Source organism: Somniosus microcephalus, chromosome 11 (genome assembly GCF_052327205.1).
Source record: "Somniosus microcephalus isolate GS21.2 chromosome 11, FLI_Smic_1.0, whole genome shotgun sequence".
Taxonomy (NCBI): Eukaryota; Metazoa; Chordata; class Chondrichthyes; order Squaliformes; family Somniosidae; genus Somniosus; species Somniosus microcephalus.
The window spans coordinates 214,765,614-214,784,737 of record NC_140997.1 but is presented as its reverse complement, the minus strand read 5'-3'; the positions used below and the strand labels follow the sequence as shown (position 1 = coordinate 214,784,737).

General features: G+C 45.5%; 1 protein-coding gene across 1 annotated transcript in view; it reads left to right on the top strand.

The window, feature by feature from the left end:
* Window positions 1-1,648: 1,648 nt before the first annotated feature.
* LOC147111226 (mitogen-activated protein kinase 14A) overlaps window positions 1,649-19,124 on the top strand; it is a 40,770-nt gene continuing 23,294 nt past the window's right edge. The window contains exons 1-4 of the mRNA XM_086001909.1: window positions 1,649-1,830; window positions 5,922-6,051; window positions 6,156-6,214; window positions 15,222-15,333. Of these exons, the coding sequence (XP_085858035.1) occupies window positions 1,712-1,830; window positions 5,922-6,051; window positions 6,156-6,214; window positions 15,222-15,333 (420 nt within the window). The 5' untranslated portion in view covers window positions 1,649-1,711. The remainder of the gene's footprint in view (window positions 1,831-5,921; window positions 6,052-6,155; window positions 6,215-15,221; window positions 15,334-19,124) is intronic.

Below are 19,124 nucleotides of genomic sequence, written 5' to 3'. Positions count from 1 at the left end.
CCGACGGGACCGGCGTGGTGCCGGTTGATCAAAAAGTCCAGATTACAGAGAGGTATACTTACCAAGGTACGAGAGCCCCGTACATGGCCACAGGTGCAGGAGCCCGGTTACACGGCACTTGTGCAGGAGTCCCGGTTACACGGCCACAGGTGCAGGAACCCCGGTTACACGGCCACAGGTGCAGGAACCCCGGTTACACGGCCACAGGTGCAGGAACCCCGGTTACACGGCCACAGGTGCAGGAACCCCGGTTACACGGCCACAGGTGCAGGAACCCTGGTTACACGACCACAGGTGCAGGAACCCCGGTTACATGGCCACAGATCCAGGAACCCCGGGTACACGGCCACTAATAGGTTACCTTACCTGAAAACTGACCTGAACCTACTCCTGAATTTTGCCGGTTAAAAGAGAGTTTCCTGTAACAGACAATCTTTTCATCCCATTTCTTTAGCTTGATGTAAGCTCAGATTCAACAAATATCAGAAATTAAGATTACTAGGGACACACTGCTACAATCCCTGTCTGTAGCAACCTTTGGAAATATTTGCAGAGAAAATGTGTTTTTTTTGGTCACCAGGGAGTCTGACGCACTGAGAAGTCCAGCATTACCACGCTTGCAAGTCTCCAAACCAAATAACTACTGAGAAATCCATTGTGTAGAGTTTTGGTTTACTCGTAAGAGGTTCCCACACTGTCCCCTTAGCTGCACACCTCACTTACCATGTTTCAGAAAACGTAGGTGCCAGTTGACAGGTTGTAAGGATGAGGGACATTTCAGAGTATGGAAGGGTACTGCTGGAGTTAATCCAGTTAAAACTATGCCTCTTATCAGCACACAGCATTGCTAAGCTTCCTGCTGCCAGTTCAGTTCGGACTGGCCTGTCATTGGTTTGCAAGGTTATAGGGAGACGGGTGGGAAGAATCACTGTCCGTCCCATCAGACAAATCTAACCCTCGAGTTCCCATCAATAAACCAGGCTGGTCAACCACCAAGAGAAACCTGGAGTATTACAGTCCTAACTGGCTTAGGTATTGGATTACCCAGTCTGTCATAGAGGATTGACTCACTTCCAAGCTCCCATCAGCGGGCTTCTCATTCTGGAGCCAATTTGATCCCAAAAGAGACTCGCTTATCTCCCTAAGAGGAGGCTGGGCAGTCGTGGGCCATTGAGACAAATGTGGGCTTGAGCTCTAGGCCGGTCAGGTGCCAGGAACACCTCCCAAGTTGCAGGCTGGGCACAGTACAGCCCACCATGAAATGTGTTAAGGGTATGCACAAGAGATAGAAACATAGAAGATAGGCGCAGGGGTAGGTCATTCGGCCCCTCGAGCCTGCTCCACCATTCAATGAGATCATGGCTGATCATCCAAATTCAGTACCCTGTCCCTGCCTTCTCTCCATATCCCTTTAGCCTTAAGAAATATATCCAACTCCTTGATGTGGGATCTTTTCAAAAAAAAAATTGTAAGTGTGATAATGGCAGACTGTGGAAATGAAACAGCGACTGGGCACCAGCTGCAAAAAAAAAACCTAAGTGCACAATCAGTTCAGGGACACACCCCTCATCCAGCCACGTACGTACCTGCAGCTCGAGTGCGCAATCGCGAGAAACTGGCCAGGTGAAACCGCACAAATCGGTGAGCGAGCTGCCTGACTCTGTCTGTTTCAGGGTCCCTTCCATTGAGAATATCGGCGCGGGGGGGACACATGGGGACCCCGGTGAGGAAAGGCTTCCACAGACAAGAGATTAACAAGACGAGGTGGGAAGTGCTGGTCAGGTACACCGATCTCACCCCTATAGGATCAGGGGCGTACGGGAGTGTGTGGTGAGTGGAAATGTATTGCTGGAGGCGGTTACACAGTGCGCTGGCTTAACAGCAACACCTTGCCTTGTGTATTAACATGATTTAAACCTGGGAACTGCTGCGGATTTTGAGTGCTGGCGAGCTGAAGGTGATTCATTTTAAGAAAGTTAGCGTGCCCTTGGGATCTAGAAAGGAGACAACAATAAAATGAAGACATAAGACAGCAATACTGTATATATATATTTATATATAAAACGGGTGGTGAAGTGTGTGTGTGTGACTGCAAATAATTCATAATAAAACCGAAGAGTTGTACACGCAGGCACACGGATGCAAGCGTGAGATTGAGAGTGGAGGGGTCGAAACAATTCCCCCACAAACACCGGGAGGGATGGTCCGTCAGCCGCAGCATATCTCTGTCCTCCCACCCCATTCAGAGAGAAAGACTTAGAGTTGGGTCTCAGCACCTGAGAGTTTGCAACTCGTCAACCTTTTGAATGGGAAATGTTACCTAGTTATAGAAGAGGAGGTAGATTATTTTTTTTTTAAAGAGAGGAGGGAGCTGGCAAATTACATTAATTCCATCCCCGAGGAAATGTAAGGGTTTGCAAGGAAGAAGGCAGGATATGCGAGCAGCACGGCCATTGAAGAAAGAAAGACTTGCATTTCTATAGCGCCTTTCACACCACCGGACGTCCCAAAACGCTTTACAGCCAATGAAGTACTTTTTGAAGTATAGTCACTGTTGTAATGTAGGAAACTCAGCTCTTCTTCGAAATAGTGCCATGGGATCTTTTATGTCCATCTGAGAGGGGGCGGGTGAGTGGGGGCGGGGAGCCTGGGGGGGGTGGGAGAGGGGCTGGGGGGGGCGGGGGAGCTGGGGTGGGGGAGCCTGGGGGAGCCTGGGGGGGGTGGGGCTTGGGGAGGGGCAGAGGGCACAGCATAGCCTGTGGAGGAGCAGTGAATGACAGACCGCAACTTCAGGATTTCCACGTTAGGCTGTGCATGTGCTAATTCCTGAAGTTGTGGTCAGTTTCAAAGGCAAAATCATGGTGAACACTGTCAGTTTGCCATCACTTGGACCACAAATTCCGGGTCAATATATCACTTAACCAACGGGACATATCGAATAAGAATACCCCAATACTACATGCATATACCCACATACACGATCATAAGCCCATGAATACAACTCCTGCAACCATGCCCAGGATAACCTTTTAAGCACTAGTTGATCTCCCATGTTGGTGATCACAGATAAAAATATTAGACATAACTTAAAAATGTTAAACAGAATATTAGGAATAATTTATGCTATCCCATTATTATTTGCATTTTGATGGCTCTCCAAATCAATTTATTTTTAATTAGATATATGCTTTAAAACTAGAAATTTGCAGGGCTACGAGGAAAGAGCAGGTGAGTGGGACTAATTGGATAGCCCTTTCAAAGAGCCGGCACAGGCACTGTGGCAGGAATGGCCTCTTTCTGTGCTGTATGATTCTATGATTCTAAGATCTGTCTTCTCTAGTATTTGACTTGCTTCAGTTTACGTCAGTACTCGGTGTGATTATCCTTCATTTGCGATCCCTTCCAGTGCTTTGAAATATATTTGGTTGTGAAAAATTACATGTCTTTGTATTTAAAAAGGAAGACTTATATAGCACTTTTCATGACATCCCAAAGTGCTTTACAGCCAATGAAGTACTTTTGAAATGTAGCCACTCTTGTAATATACACATGCACTGTGATGGAGGTTGCACAGTGGCTCATTGGAGTTGTAAAGTGGTTGTTTAGTTCAAAATGTCAAGTCGGGGCTGGGCGATGAAGGATGAGAGCAAGATGAGGCCTAACAGGGTGTGTTGAGCCATGCATGGGAGTTGGGGATATTTTTTGGAATGATTGGAAGATGGGTTTTTTTTCCTCTGAAATATTGATTGTGTTTCTTATGCTAAACAATTAGATAGGGGGTGGGGAAAGCACATGAGGAAGAGAAAAATTGATTAACTTGATATGATGTGGTGGATGAGACACTCAACTCAACAACAGGTATAAACAAGAAAGAACTTGCATTTATATAGCACCTTCCAAGCATCAAGACCATCTTTAAGCACTTTACAAACAAAAAATGATTGTTGTTATGTTGACAAATGCAGCAGCCAAATAGCTCATGAGAAGGTCTCCGCAATGACTATTTTCAGTAGTGTTGGTTGAGGGATAAATGTTGTTTAGGACACTGGAAGAACTCTCCATCTCTTCTTTGAATAGTGCCCTGGGATTTATTTTTACATCACCTGAACAGGCAGTCAAGGCCTTGGTTCCCCTCCAAGTCACACACCATCCTGACTTGGAAGTATATCACCATTCCTTCTTCGTCGCTGGGTCAAAATCCTGGAACTCCCTACCTAACAGCACTGTGGGAGTACCTTCACCACACGGACTGCAGTGGTTTGAGAAGGCGGCTCACCACCACCTTCTCGAGGGCAATTAGGGATGGGCAATAAATGCTGGCTTTGCGAGTGACACCCACATCCCATAAACAAATAAAAAAACAATAATGTCTTATCTAAAAGGCAGCACCTCCGATAATACAGCACTGCACTAAAGTGTCAACCTAGATTACCTGTTTAAGTACGATAGCAAAATACTGCGGATGCTGGAGATTCAAAACAACAACAGAAAATGCTGGAAAAACTCAGCAGGCCAGGCAACATCCGTGGAGAGAGAAATAAAGTCAATGTTTCAGGTCAAAACCCTTCGCCAGTCCTGACGAAGGGTTTCGACCTGAAACATTGACTCGATATTTCTCTCCACGGATGTTGCCTGGCCTGCTGAGTTTTTCCAGCATTTTCTGTTGTTGTTACCTGTTTAAGTCCTGGAGAGGGACTTGAACCTACAACCTCCTGACTCTGAAGTGAGATTACTACCACAGAACCAAGCTGACATGTTTATAAGAAATATTATTGTAAAAATAGTTTCAGCCGACTGCAGCTACTCATTTCACGCCACCTGCGGCCTACTGGTACTGTTCTTGCTCTCTAACATCCTGTCGGGAGGTATACAAGAGCAGCTTTCCGTCTGAACATTCTCTCCCTCCCTGTGGTGAAGGAGCATCTACAATTAACAGTCAGGGTTGAGCACTCATCGTGGAAATGATCACAGGAGCAGACCGCATTTAACATTCTGAGGTACATTGTTTTGGCGTCAGCAGTGTGCCACTTACAGCAGAGTATTTACAAAACAACTGGCAAGTGCTTTATGTTGTGGCAGAAAATCAGTTCTTTAGTTCTAATTAGCATTACAGGTATTACATCTGTTCAGATCTAAACACACAATATAAATTTGTGCACTTGCAAAGTGAATGTAGCTTCACTGGAAGTGTTGGTTTTGGTTATTCTTCAATTTTTTTTTTACTTTGTTATGTTATTTATTTTGTCCCTCAGACCTCTCATGGGTTTTATATTCCGAGTGACAGGTGAACAACTCCTGGACCTCTATTAATACCACTCTGTAAGCAACTGTTTAAAAAAAAAAAACTAGAGAATTCTGCCTGTTTCTTCCTCACTATGTCTGGCCTCTGCTTCACACATCCCCACAGCTGAGATCAGGAACTTAGCGCATGAGGAATAATGGGGACAATGTCATGTCCTTTCACTCCATGGCACAACGTCTTGCAGCTCCTGTCACGGTGCCACCTTGTCGGTTAGCAAGTCTGATATTCTGCTTCTTGTTTCCATGCTATACTGAGGGAGTGCTGCACTGTCAGAGGTGCCGTCTTTCAGATGAGACATTAAACCAAGGGCCATCTGCTCTCTCGGGTGGATGTGAAAAATCCCATGGCACTATTTTGAAGAAGAGAAGGGGAGTTCTCCCCGGTGTCCTGGGCCAATAGTTATCCCTCAATCAACATCACTAAAACAGATTTTCTGGTCATTATCACATTGCTGCTTGTGGGAGCTTGCTGTGCACAAATTGGCTGCCTCGTTTCCTACATTACAACAGTGACTACACTTCAAAAAGTACTTCATTGGCTGTAAAGCGCTTTGGGACATCCAATGGTGGTGAAAGGCGCTATATAAATGCAAGTCTGTCTTTCTTTCTTCCTTATACAGTTCAGCTATTGACCAAAAGACAGGGGAGAAAGTGGCTGTGAAGAAATTGCACCGACCTTTCCAGTCTTTAATTCATGCCAAGCGTGCGTACCGGGAACTGCGACTGCTCAAACACAACAAACAGGAAAATGTGAGTTAAGATCAACAAGCTTTAACAAATGAATCCTGAGCATATTAACATGTTAAGTCTGTTCATATTCCTTCTGTGATTTTTATCAGCCTTTTTTTTTGCAGGTGATTTGTTTGTTGAATGTCTTTTCACCAGAAGACTATATACAGACATTCCACAGCTTGTAAGTACATGCAGCACAGTTGGAAAAAAATGTCCTTTTCTTCTTCCTCTCTTTTGCAGTGTTTTGGATTCCAGCATGACATGCACCCTCTTGCAAAGCTCTATAAGCATCAGTAACGTAGTGGGGCATTTATTCATGTTTTCAATTCTCCCTGTCCCCTCTACATATTGTTGAATTGCAAATCTCCACTGCATCCCTGTGGGGAGGCACAAAGTGAAGGCGTATTCCTTTCTGATAGAGAGGTAAGCAAAACTGACTGGAGGCATTATCCTTTAGTCCTGCACACTGCCTAATGGCTTGGTGATCGATTGCAGGCCCAGCCACCTTCCTCCACATTTTGCTCCTCCTCAGCAACTGTTTGTGCAGAGCTTTGGTATCCCATTCAATCTTGCGCTGAACCTCAAGCTCCATCTTCTATCCTTCACCAAGACCGCCTATTTGCCCCTTAAAAACATTGTCCGCCTCTGCTTGCATGCTCACTGCCTCTGAATCCCTCACTACTGCCTTCGCCACCTCCAGGCTCAACTTCTTCAATTGCTTTCCCCAACAGACCCTCCGAATTCCATTCTACGTTAACTCCAACTTGTCCAATGCTCAGCTATCCATATTCTATCTGGTTCCTCTGTCTCGCTTGTCAGCAACCTCCATTGGCTCCCCTTTTTCCCAAAGCATTGAATTCAAAATTCTCATTTTACTTTACAAACCTCCCCGCCCCTCCCATAAGGCCTCATGCCTCCCTATCTCTGCATTTTCCTCCAGTCTGGCATCCCAGCCCATGCCCTCCACACTTTTTCCCTGGTCTCTTTTGCTTCCTTCCCCCCCCCCCCCCCCCCTTCCTCAATCCACTCCTCTTTCGGTGGCAGAGCTTTCAGCTGTCATGGATGCACACCTTGGCCCAGCTCTCGTCACTTTAAACAGCTTCCTTTAAAACATGCCTCATTGATACCTTTGGTCGACACCACTTCTACTCGTACTCAAAACCTGTTTATGGCTCTGTGAAGTGCCTTTGGAAAGTTTTACTGTATTAATGGCACTACCTAAAATGTAAGTTATTATTGATGGTGTATTGTGTGCTAGGAGACCCGGTGGGGTACAGAGACAAAAGTAACTGAAAAAGAGGGAGCCTTTCGGTCTCTCCTTCCCTCTGTCCCTCTCTGTATGTCTTTCATTTTTTCTCTCTCTTGCACACACATTCTTATGCTTTGATTTGTGAGGGAATTGGTACTCAAAGATGTTATTATTTGTAGTTTTGGAGTAGAGATTAGGAGTTGGGTTACATGATCCCAACTACCTCCATCCCCTCCCCCAAAGCAGGAATGTGGTGATTACATACGTAGCAGGAGAATGTGTGGCGGATTATAAGTGTCTCAGCCCTTAAATTCTTCCCTGTGGCTTTGCTGCAACATGCTGAGAAAGGTTTGATGCGCATGATGTGAGGACCAACCAAAGACAGTTTCAACAGGCTATAGTTGTTGCATGATTCTGATTTTTAGGACTTGATAATTAGCATAGATGGTTAATGCTTCTTTTCGCTCCAATTGTCTTATGCTCACCTTTTCAGTGTTGACTCCGTGTTGGGAGACAGTTTCATGGATTACCACTGCCCTAGCTAAAAGACAGACAGATTTGCATTTTTATAGCACCTTTCATGACCACGTGGCAGCCAATTTGCACAGAGCAAGCTCCCACAAACAGCAATGTGATAATGACCAGATAATCTGTTTTAGTGATGTTGATTAAGGGATAAATATTGGCCAGGACACCAGGGATAACTCCCCATCTCTTCTTCGAAATATTGCCATGAGATCTTTTACGCCCACCTGAGAGAGCAGACAGGGGTCTCGGTTAAACGTCTAATCCGAAAGACGGCACCTCTGACAGTGCAGCACTCCCTCAGCACTGCACTGGAGTGTCGGCCTAGATTTTTGTGCTCAAGTCTTTGGAGTGGGACTTGAACCCACAACCTTCTGACTCGGAGGTGAGGGTGCTACCCACTTAGCCACAAGCTGACACTGTGCTAACCAAGGCCATTCTTTATGTGTGAGCCTCGTCAGTGTTGGTCAGCTTTTTGACCTTTGGGGCATCACACCTGAATCCAATCCCGTCCGCATGTGTACTTCTGGCAAGAGACTTGCATAGTGATCATGAGTGGGACCCTGGCCGATTAGTTATTTATTTCTCCCCCTTCCCTGACCTCCGGCACTGAGACCTGCACCACTTCCCTGCTGCCACCCTGAGATTAAGTAACAGGATGCAAAATTGAACCGGGGACTTTCCTGATTTTTATGGCTCTGTTGCTCACAGACTAAATTCACTGGACTATTAATTATGAGCAGCAGTGAAGCAGAGGAGTAATGTAATTAATTGTTTTTGGCACTTTTTCTTGACAAGCCAGGTTTGATAGCAATACAGGAAAAGCGACCACACGGGCAGGCAGACACATTGTGAGATGGGCACTTTTAAATATAGTCACTCCGGTACTGTAACTATTGCAGGCTCAATCTGAACCCAGCCGACACAAACACAATTTAAGTGTCAAATGACAAGCATGTGGAGCGACTAGAGAAGCTGGAGTAGTTCTCCTTAGAGCAGAGAAGGCCGAGGGGAGATTTAATAGAGGTGTTCACAACTATGACGGGGTTCTGATGGAGTAAATAAGGAGAAAATGTTTCCACTGGCAGGAGGGTCAGTAACCAGCGGATATTGATTTAAGATAATTGGGAAAAGAACCAGAAGCGAGATGTGGATCATTTCTTTTGCGCAACGAGTTGTTGTGATCTGGAATGCACTGCCTCAAAGGGTGATTCAATCGGAACTTTCAGAAGGGAATTGGATATATACTTGAAAAGAAAATATTTGCAGGGTTAGGGGGAAAGAGCAGGGGAGTTGAACTAATTAGACAGCTCTTTCGAAGAGCTGGCACAGGCACGATGGGGCGAATGGACACCTTCAGTGCCATATGATTCAATGATACCTTTGTCCCCCCTCCCCTCCCTTTTATGAAGGCATTGACTCCCTCCCTGGAGTTCAGTTCGATGGGTGGTGGTTGACCTAATCAGGTGGCTATGATTCATGTATGAGCCTCGCTGGTGATTGTCAGAAAGCTATCCAACTGTGGGGGAAGTCTCAGCAGAACCCTTTCGTCCAGTGTCCAAAAACATGCATTTCTAGTAGGGTTACTGGATGTTGATCAGGACCGACACCCCTGGCCAATTCTCTCTTTCCCTAACCCAGGAGTACTGGGGTCAGTTGTTGCACCCCCTATTGCTGCCTGTCTCATCCATGGCTTTTTAAATATTCCAATGCTCTCCTGGACAGCCTTCCACCTTATACGCTTCATAAATTTCAGCTCCTTCAAAACTCTGCTACCCGTGTCCTAACTCACACCAAGTCCCGTTCACCCATCACCCCTGTGCTTGATGACCGACATTGGCAACCGGTTTGGCATCGCCTCAATTTTAAAATTCTCCCTTTCTCTGTAACCTCCTCCAGCCCTACAACCCTCTGAGATATCTGCGCTCTTCCAATTCTGACCTCTTGCACATCCCCAATTTTCATTGCTCCACCATTGACAGCCGTGGTTTCAGTTGTCTAGGCCCTAAGCTCTGGAATTCTTTCTCTGAACTTCTCCACCTCTCTACATCTCTCTCCTCCTTTAAGACGCTCTTTAAAATCAAACTCTTTGACCAGGCTTTTAAAATCTAACTCTTTGACCAAGCTTTTTTTTTTATATAGCATTTTTCACAACTTCAGACATCCCAAAGCGCTTTACAGCCAATGAAGTACTTTTGAAGTGTAGTCACTGATGTAATGTACGAAATGCAGCAGCCAATTTGTGCTCAGCAAGCTCTCACAAACAGCAATGTGATAATGACTAAATAATCTGTTTGTGATGTTGATTGAGGGATAAATATTGGTTAGGACACCAGGGATAATTCCCCTGCTCATCTTCAAAATAGTGCCACATAAGAACATAAGAACATAAGAAATAGGAGCAGGAGTAGGCCAATCGGCCCCTCGAGCCTGCTCCGCCATTCAATACGATCATGGCTGATCTGATCCTAACCGCCAATCTACTATCACAGAACCATCTCCTGAATCTAACAGAATTAGACACACGAAATAGGAGCAGGATCAGGCTACACGGCCCCTGGGCCCGCTCCGCTACCCACAGGGCCATGTCCGATCCGAACCTAGACTTATGTCCAAATTCCTGCCCGCTCCCCGTAACCCTTAATTCCCTTTACTTCTAGGAAACTATTTCTGTTTTAAATTTATGTAATGATGTAGCTTCTACAGCTTTTTGGGGCAGCATATTCCATGGACCTACCACCCTCTGAGTGAAGTAGTTCCTCCTCATCTCAGTTTTGAAAGAGCAGCCCCTTATTCTAAGACTATGCCCCCTAGTTCTAGTTTCACCCATCATCGGGAACATCCTCCCCGCATCCACCCGATCCAACCCCTTCACAATCTTATGTTTCAATAAGATCGCCTCTCATTCTTCTGAACTCCAATGAGTAGAGTCCCAATCTACTCAACCTCTCCTCATATGTCCATCCCCTCATCCCCGGGATTAACCGAGTGAACCTTCTTTGTACTGACTTGAGAGCAAGTATGTCTTTTCTTAAGTATGGACACCAAAACTGTATGCAGTATTCCAGGTGCGGTCTCACCAATACCTTGTACAACTGAAGCAATACCTCCCTATTTTTATATTCTATCCCCCTAGCAATGAAAGCCAACATTCCATTGGCCTTCTTAATCACTTGCTGCACCTGCATACTAACCTTTTGAGTTTCGTGCACCAGGACCCCCAGATCCCTTTGTACTTCAGTACTTTCCAGTTTCTTGCCATTAAGATAATAACTTGCTCTACGATTTTTCCTGCCAAAGTGCATAACCTCACACTTTCCATCTGCCAAATCTCTGCCCACTTACTTAGCCTGTCTATGTCCCCTTGCAGGTTTTTTATGTCCTCCTCACTCACTACTTTCCCTCCCATCTTAGTATCATCTGCAAACTTTGATATGTTACACTCGGTCCCCTCCTCCAAATCGTTAATATAGATTGTAAAGAGTTGGGGACCCAGCACTGACCCCGGCGGTACACCACTAGTTACTGATTGCCAGTCTGAGAATGAACCATTTATCCCAACTCTCTGCCTTCTGTTAGATAGCCAATCCTCTATCCATGCCAGAATATTACCCCCATCCCGTGATTTTTTATCTTAAGCAATAATCTTTTGTGTGGCACCTTGTCAAATGCCTTTTGGAAGTCTAAATACACTACGTCCACTGGTTCCCCTTTATCCACCCTATATGTTACTTCCTCAAAGAACTCCAGCAAATTTGTCAAACATGACTTCCCCTTCATAAAACCATGCTGACTTTGTCCTATTAAATTATGATTATCCAAATGTCCTGTTACTGTCTCCTTAATAATGGACTCCAAAATTTTACCTACCACAGATGTTAGGCTAACCGGTCTATAGTTTCCAGCCTTCTGTCTACTGCCCTTTTTAAATAAGGGCGTTACATTAGCAGTTTTCCAGTCTGCCGGGACCTTTGCTGAGTCCAGGGAGTTTTGGAAAATTATTACCAATGCATCCACAATCCCTACCGTCACTTCCCTCAAGACCCTAGGATGTAAGCCATCAGGTCCAGGTGATTTATCCGCCTTGAGTCCCATTATTTTACCGAGTACCACTTCCTTAGTGATTTTGATCGTGTTTAGCTCCCCCCCCCTATAGCCCCCTATTTGTCCAGTGTTGGGATATTCTTAGTGTCTTCTACTGTAAAGACTGATACAAAATATTCATTCAGTGTTTTTGCCATCTCCATATTTCCCACCATTAATTTCCCGGTCTCATCCTCTAAGGGACCAACATTTACTTTAGCCACCCTTTTTCTTTTTATATAACTATAAAAACTCTTACTATCTGTTTTTATATTTTTTGCTAATTTACTTTCATAATCTATCTTCCCTTTCTTTATCAATCTTTTTGTTATTTTTTGCTGTCTTTTAAAGTTTTCCCAATCCTCTATCCTCCCACTAGATTTGGCTACCTTATATGCCCTTGTTTTTAGTCGAATACTATCCTTAATTTCTTTACTTAGCCACGGATGGCTGTCTTCTTTTACACCCTTTTCTTCTCAGTGGAATATATATTTTTTGGAAGTTGTAAAATAACTCCTTAAATGTACACCTGTAAACATGTAAACATGTATCGTCTTACCCTTTAATCTATTTTCCCAATCCACTCTACTCAATTCCGCTCTCATACCTTCATAGTCTCCTTTATTCAAGCTTAGCACGCTTGTTTGAGATCCAACCTTCTCACCCTCTAGTTGAATATGGAATTCAACCATGTTATGGTCACTCATTCCAAGGGGATCCTTTAGGACATTTTTAATTAATCCTGTCTCGTTACACAGGACCAGATCTAAGGTTGCTTGCCCCCTGGTCGGTTCAGTTACATACTGCTCAAGAAACCCATCCCTAATACACTCAATGAACTCATCCTCAAGGCAACCCTGCCCAATTTGATTTGTCCAATTAATATGATAGTTAAAATCCCCCATAATTATAGATGTTCCCTTATTACAAGCCTCAACTATTTCCTGATTGATACTCCGTCCAACAGAGTTGCAACTGTTCGGAGGCCGATAGACTACGCCCACTAGTGTTTTTTTCCACTTATTATTCCTTACCTCCACCCAAACTGTTTCATTATCCTGATCTTTTGACCCAATATAATTTCTCTGTATTACAGTGATTCCTTCCTTTATTAACATAGCCACCCCACCTCCCCTTCCTTCCTGCCTGTCCTTCCTGATCGTTAAATAACCTGGTATGTTTAATTCCCAGGCATTGTCACCCTGCAGCCATGTTTCTGTAATGGCCACAAGACCATACCCATATGTAGTTATTTGTGCCATTAACTCGTCTATTTTGTTACGAATGCTACGTGCATTCAGATAGAGAACTTTCAAATATGTTTTGTGACACTTAGTTCCTGCTTTTGCCCTTTTTTATTACTTTACCTTTTACTCCATACCTTCTGCCCTTCCTGACACGCTCTGGTTTTTAATTTCCCCACTGCTACCAAAGTCTATGACCTTCTCTGTTGTCATTTTTATTATTTGCTCTCTAGGAACCTCCCCCCCACTAGTTAGTTTAAAGCCCTCTCTACAGCCCTAGTTATATGATCCGCCAGGACTCTAGTCCCAGCACTGGCCAAGTGAAGCCCGTCCCAACGGAACAGCTCCCTCCTGCCCCAGTACTGGTGCCAGTGTCCTAGGAAGCAAAACCCATTTCTCCCACACCAGTCTTTGAGCCACGCATTTAACTCTCTAATTTTATTTGTTCTAGCCAAATTTGCTCGTGGCTCAGGTAATAAATTATTACCCTTGAGGTTCTGTTTTTTAATTTGACACCTAGCTGCTCATACTCCTTTAACAGAACCGGCTTCCAAGTCCTATCTACGTCATTTGTACCAACATGGACCACGACAACTGGATCCACCCCCTCCCACTGCAAGTTTCTTTCCAGCCCAGAGGAGATGTCCTTAACCCTGGCACCGGGTAGGCAACACAGCCTTCAGGACTCTCGCTCTCGGCTGCAGAGAACTCTATCTATCCCCCTAGTAATACTATCCCCTACCACTACAACATTTCTATTTACTCCCCCCTCTTGAACGGCCCCCCGTTCCACGGGGCTGTGGCCAGGTTACTCATCCTCCCTGCAGTCCCTGCTCCTGTCCCCACAGGGAGTAAGAACCTCGAACCTGTTGGACAAGAACAAGGGCTGCGGCTCCTCCAGCTCTACCTCCTGGATCCCCGTACCTGCCTCACTCGTAGTCACACCGTCCTGTCCCTGACCATAGGCTACATCTGAATTAATTAACTTCATAGGTGTGACCACCTCCTGATACAGAGTCCAGGTACTTCTCCTCCTCCCTGATGTGCCGCAGTGTCTGAAGCTCAGACTCCAGCTCATCAACACGGAGCTGGAGTTCCTGTAGCAGCAGACACTTGTCACAGACGTAATCACCGTGAGCCTCAATGGGGTTCACCGGCTCCCACATCTCGCAACAGTAACACATCACCTGCTCCATTCTATGTAATTAATTAATTTTTTTATTGTTAGTTATGGACACCCTCTGCCCGATTTTAGATGCTAGTATCCCCTTTAATTAATTGGATTTAAATTAAATCAATCCCTCTAGTTACACCAGTTAAATGGTTTACCAACAGTCACTCTGCACCAGAAATACCTTATTAACTACAACCCACAGAGTTAAAGTTTGAAAAGAGCACCTAACACCCCACTTACCCTAACTCACACTTACCCAAACTCATAGCACTCTTTGACGACTCGCACTAGGACTGGTCTTTTTATACTGTTTGTTTGTTTACAGCCAAATGAGTCACCCCTGCTGATTGGTTAGAAAACTGGTTTCCACTGCCTGCTGTGCCAATTTACTCCTACTGCAGTGTAACTTTGTTTTACTCTTCTTAAACCAACAGAATCCCAAATATTTAACTTTTCCCCTTTACTTAAACAGCTTAAGTAATCTTATCAAGACTGATTTAAAGAGAAATAACAATTAAAGAACTCTCACACTTACCCAAACTCAAAGCACTCTTTGATGACTCGCACTCAGTGCTTGCTCGCACTAGGACTGGTCTTTTTATACCAGGGATCTTTTATGTCCACCTGAGAGAGCAAACGGTGCCTTGGTTTAACGTCTCATTCCAAAAGACGGCACCTCCAACAGTGCAGCACTCCCTCCATACTGCACTGGAGTATTAGCCTAGAGTTTTGTGCTCAAGTCTCTGGAGTGGGACTATGAAGCCACAACCTTCTGACTCAGAGGCGAGAGTGCTACCCACTGAGCCTCGGCTGATACACATATGAATGTAAAGAGTTTTAAACCTTGGCTGACTGAAGATGCTGGAGTAAGTGTGGGTGCTCACAACTCTGCGTGTGTAAACTCTATTCACAGTTACATCGTGATGCCGTTTGTGGACCGAGACCTCAGTCATATCATGAAGAAACAGAAACTCTCTGAGAATATGGTGGTGTTTCTTCTTTACCAGATTCTACGTGGACTTAAGGTGAGGAGAAAGAGAGCTGAAAGGGATAGATTCACGGAGAAGTATGGAGGCCATTAAGGCCTCCAGCACACTTGCAATTATAGCTGGTGGCTCTTTGGAGATGAGAAGAAAGGAAGAAGCTTCAGTATTGATTAATGCCTCACCAGGCTGGACCAAACATGAACTCTGCACAATTCTAAACCACTTTGGTTCCGAGGGGATAATACTGGCTTCAACACCAGACAAGTCATTACGGCCCTAGAGACCTAATCAGTTTAGTGCAAGTTGGCATATCCAGACACACTGGTTATGCATAACCGACAGATTTTTTTTCCTCTTTCCTTCCAATTATTTTGCATCCCTGTCTCACCTGAAGGGATTTGACTGCTTACTGGGTTACAGTTCTACGGGTGCTGATCACCCTCCTGTAGCTCAACTGTTAGATCCGTGTATCTTGATGTTGTGTGTCCTTCAATAATTGGACAAGAGACTGCAGGGAACAATCAACAGGTGTTTACTGGATGAGGGTTACTCTAAAAACGAACTGTACAGATCCCTACTCAGGGTTTATATACAGGTGTGGTCACTGCCGGTACTATTAAAGTATACAGGAGCTGTAAAAAGTAGTTCTCCCCTTAAAGGTACATGCACTACAATTCATCCCCTTTTAGATTAACAGTACCATAACATTCATTTAACAATTAAATATCAACTAATTACAATTAACACTTTTAACATGCAACATTAACTGAAAATAGTCCATTTATAAATTCAGTCTTTGGGGCGGCTTCCTGATCCTTTCTGGATAGCCCCTTTCCTGAGTGTCTTGCTCTTGGTGCGGAGGTGATTCTGGCCACCTGTCGTCAGTTGGTTCATCAGCTTCCGATGCTGCTGTTTCTGGGGTAGATGCTACCTGTACGTCGGGTTCATCACCAGGTACATATGGGCGAGACATGGGGTTGACTCGTTCCTGTGACTCTAGGATCTGGTCAACGTGGCGTCTCACAATGTTCTCCCCAACATCCACTGTGTACATTAGTGGCCCCTGCCGTGTGCATATCGTTCCTGGTTGTCATTTCTCTGTTCGGTAGTCGCGGGCCAAGACTGGTTGCCCTACATTGAAGCTCCTTGTCGGCTTCTCATTGATGTGCTGGAATTGCTTATTCTCAACATCTCTTCGTACATTTGGTCTGAGCAAATCCAGACGAGATCTCAACCTTCGGTTAAAGAACATCATGGCCGGGGTCTGGTTGGTGACTGCATGTGTCGCATTTCTGTAGGCTAACAGGAAATTGTCCACCTTATGCTGCAGTGGAATGTCGTCATCGCACATGGCCCTTACTGCTTTTTTAAAGGTTTGTACGAACCTCTCAGCCAATCCATTTGTGGCTGGATGATACGGGGCGGATGTGTAATGCCTTACCCCATTCCTTTTCATAAATCTTCGAAACTCTTCGGACACAAACTGTGGTCCGTTATCAGAGCAAATCTGCTCTGGCAAGCTGTTCCTGGCAAATATGGTCCGTAGGACTGCAACAGTTTTCTCCGTGGTGGTGGAGGACATTTTGATCACCTCAGGCCATTTCGAGTGCGCATCCGCGGCTATTAAAAACATTGAGTCCATGAATGGACCAGCAAAATCAATATGCACCCGTTGCCATGGAGATGAGGGCCACTCCCATGGGCGTAGAGGGGCATGTGGTGGTGCATTTTGGACCTTCTGGCATCCTGAGCAGCTCTTTGTCAGGTCCTCGATTTGCTGATCGATCCCCGGCCACCACACATAAGCCCTAGCAAGGCTTTTCATTTTCACCCCTCCCAGATGGCCTTCGTGAAGCTCATTGAGCACTCTCTCCCTTAACTTGGGTGGAATTACCACTCGGGATCCACACATCAAGGTCCCCTGGCATACTGACAGCTGTTCCTTTCTGGATGAGAATGCCGGCAACAGTGAGTCGCCATGTGTTGGCCATCCCTTCACCGTCAAGTCATATACCTGAGACAGTGTCGGGTCATTTCGGGTCTCCTTCTCTATATCAGCGTTAGTTACTGGCAAGCGTTCAATTATAGTCGAATAAAATATTTCGACAAGGTCCACTGCTGGTGCTTCCTCCGCAGTAGGCAGTGGCAGGCGTGATAGCCCATCAGCGTTTCCATGCTGTTTCGTGCCCTTATACTCAATTTCATATTGGTTCGCCCCTAGAAAAAGGGACCATCTTTGTAGCCGTTGCGCAGTCATCACCGGAACGCCCTTCTTTGGATTAAAGATGGAGACAAGTGGTTGGTGGTCAGTCAGCAAGGTGAACTTCTGCCCGTGCAGATAGTGGTTGAACTTTTTCACTCCCCACACTAGGCTGAGGGCCCCCCTGTCAATCTGGGCGTAGTTACGCTCGGCTGAGGTTAGTGATCGAGACGCAAAGGCTACTGGCCTCTCCGAGCCGTCCGGGAATTTGTGCGACAGCACCGCTCCAATGCCATAGGGTGATGCATCACACGCCAACCGAATTGGTAGTGCTGGGTTGAAATGAGCCAACACCTCTTTTGATGTGATCAATTCTTTGCACTTCTGGAAAGCTCGTTTACATTCGTCATTCCACTTCCATGGTACCCCCGTTTGCAGTAGGGTGTTCAGTGGGTGTAGTACGGTAGACAAATTCGGCAAGAACTTATGGTAGTAGTTCACCAGCCCGAGGAACGACCTCAGTTGTGACACATTTTCCGCTGCTAGAGCCTTGACTACTGCCTCAATCTTTTCAGGGGACTTATGTAACCCCTCTTCATCAATAACGTGGCCACAATACGAGATCTGCTTCTGGAAAAACTCGCATTTGTGGCGATTAGCCCATCTTCCTTCAATCTAGTGAGCACCTGCTCCAGGTTGGCGAGGTGATCACTGTCATTTTCGCCCGTGACCAGGATGTCGTCCAAATAACACTGGGTCCCTGGAATCCCTTGCAGGACTTGATCCGTTGCCCTTTGCCAAATAGCCAGATCTGATGCTACCCCGAACACCAGCCAGTTGTATTGGTAGAGACCTTTATGAGTGTTGATCGTGAGGTACTGTTTCGAGGCTTCTTCTACCTCCATTTGCAGGTACGCCTGGGCCAGATCAATCTTAGTGAAGCATTTCCCTCCAGATAGCGAGGCGAAAATATCTTCAATCCGCGGAAGCGGATATTGTACAGTGTGAAGGACTGGGTTCACTGTCACCTTAAAGTCCCCACAGATGCGAACCTTCTTCGGTTCCCCAGGCGTATTACTCAATGACCTCTTCATTACAGGAACGATGGGTGTAGCCCACTCGCTCCAGTCCACTTTGGACAGTACTCCTGAACGTTCCAAACCTTCCAGCTCTGCTTCGACGGCTGGGCAGATCGCATAAGGTACCGGTCTGGCCTTAAAAAACTTTGGGCTTGCATTTTCCTCTATTTTGATCGTCGCTGTTATGCCTTTTAGTGTTCCGAGTCCCTGCTGGAACACTTCTTGTGCGTCAGTTAGCATTTTTGACAGTCGTCCAGGTGTGACGTCGTCATCCTTTTTGGTATCTACAGTCAGTGCTTGTATGGAATGCCAATCTAGCAGTATCTTCCGGATCCATTCATGTCCTAGTAGTGGTGGTCCTCCATCTGGCAATACATATAGGTCCATTTTTGGTGTTTCCTTATTTTTCCTTTGGGGTAGACTTTTTGCCCCATGTACGTCTTCAAGACAATCTCTGTATCTCTCAAGGGTATATGTGAGAATAGCCGCTTGTAGTCCCTTCAGTTTATGACTGTTAGGGCTGATCCTGTGTCCAATTCCATTTTCACTTG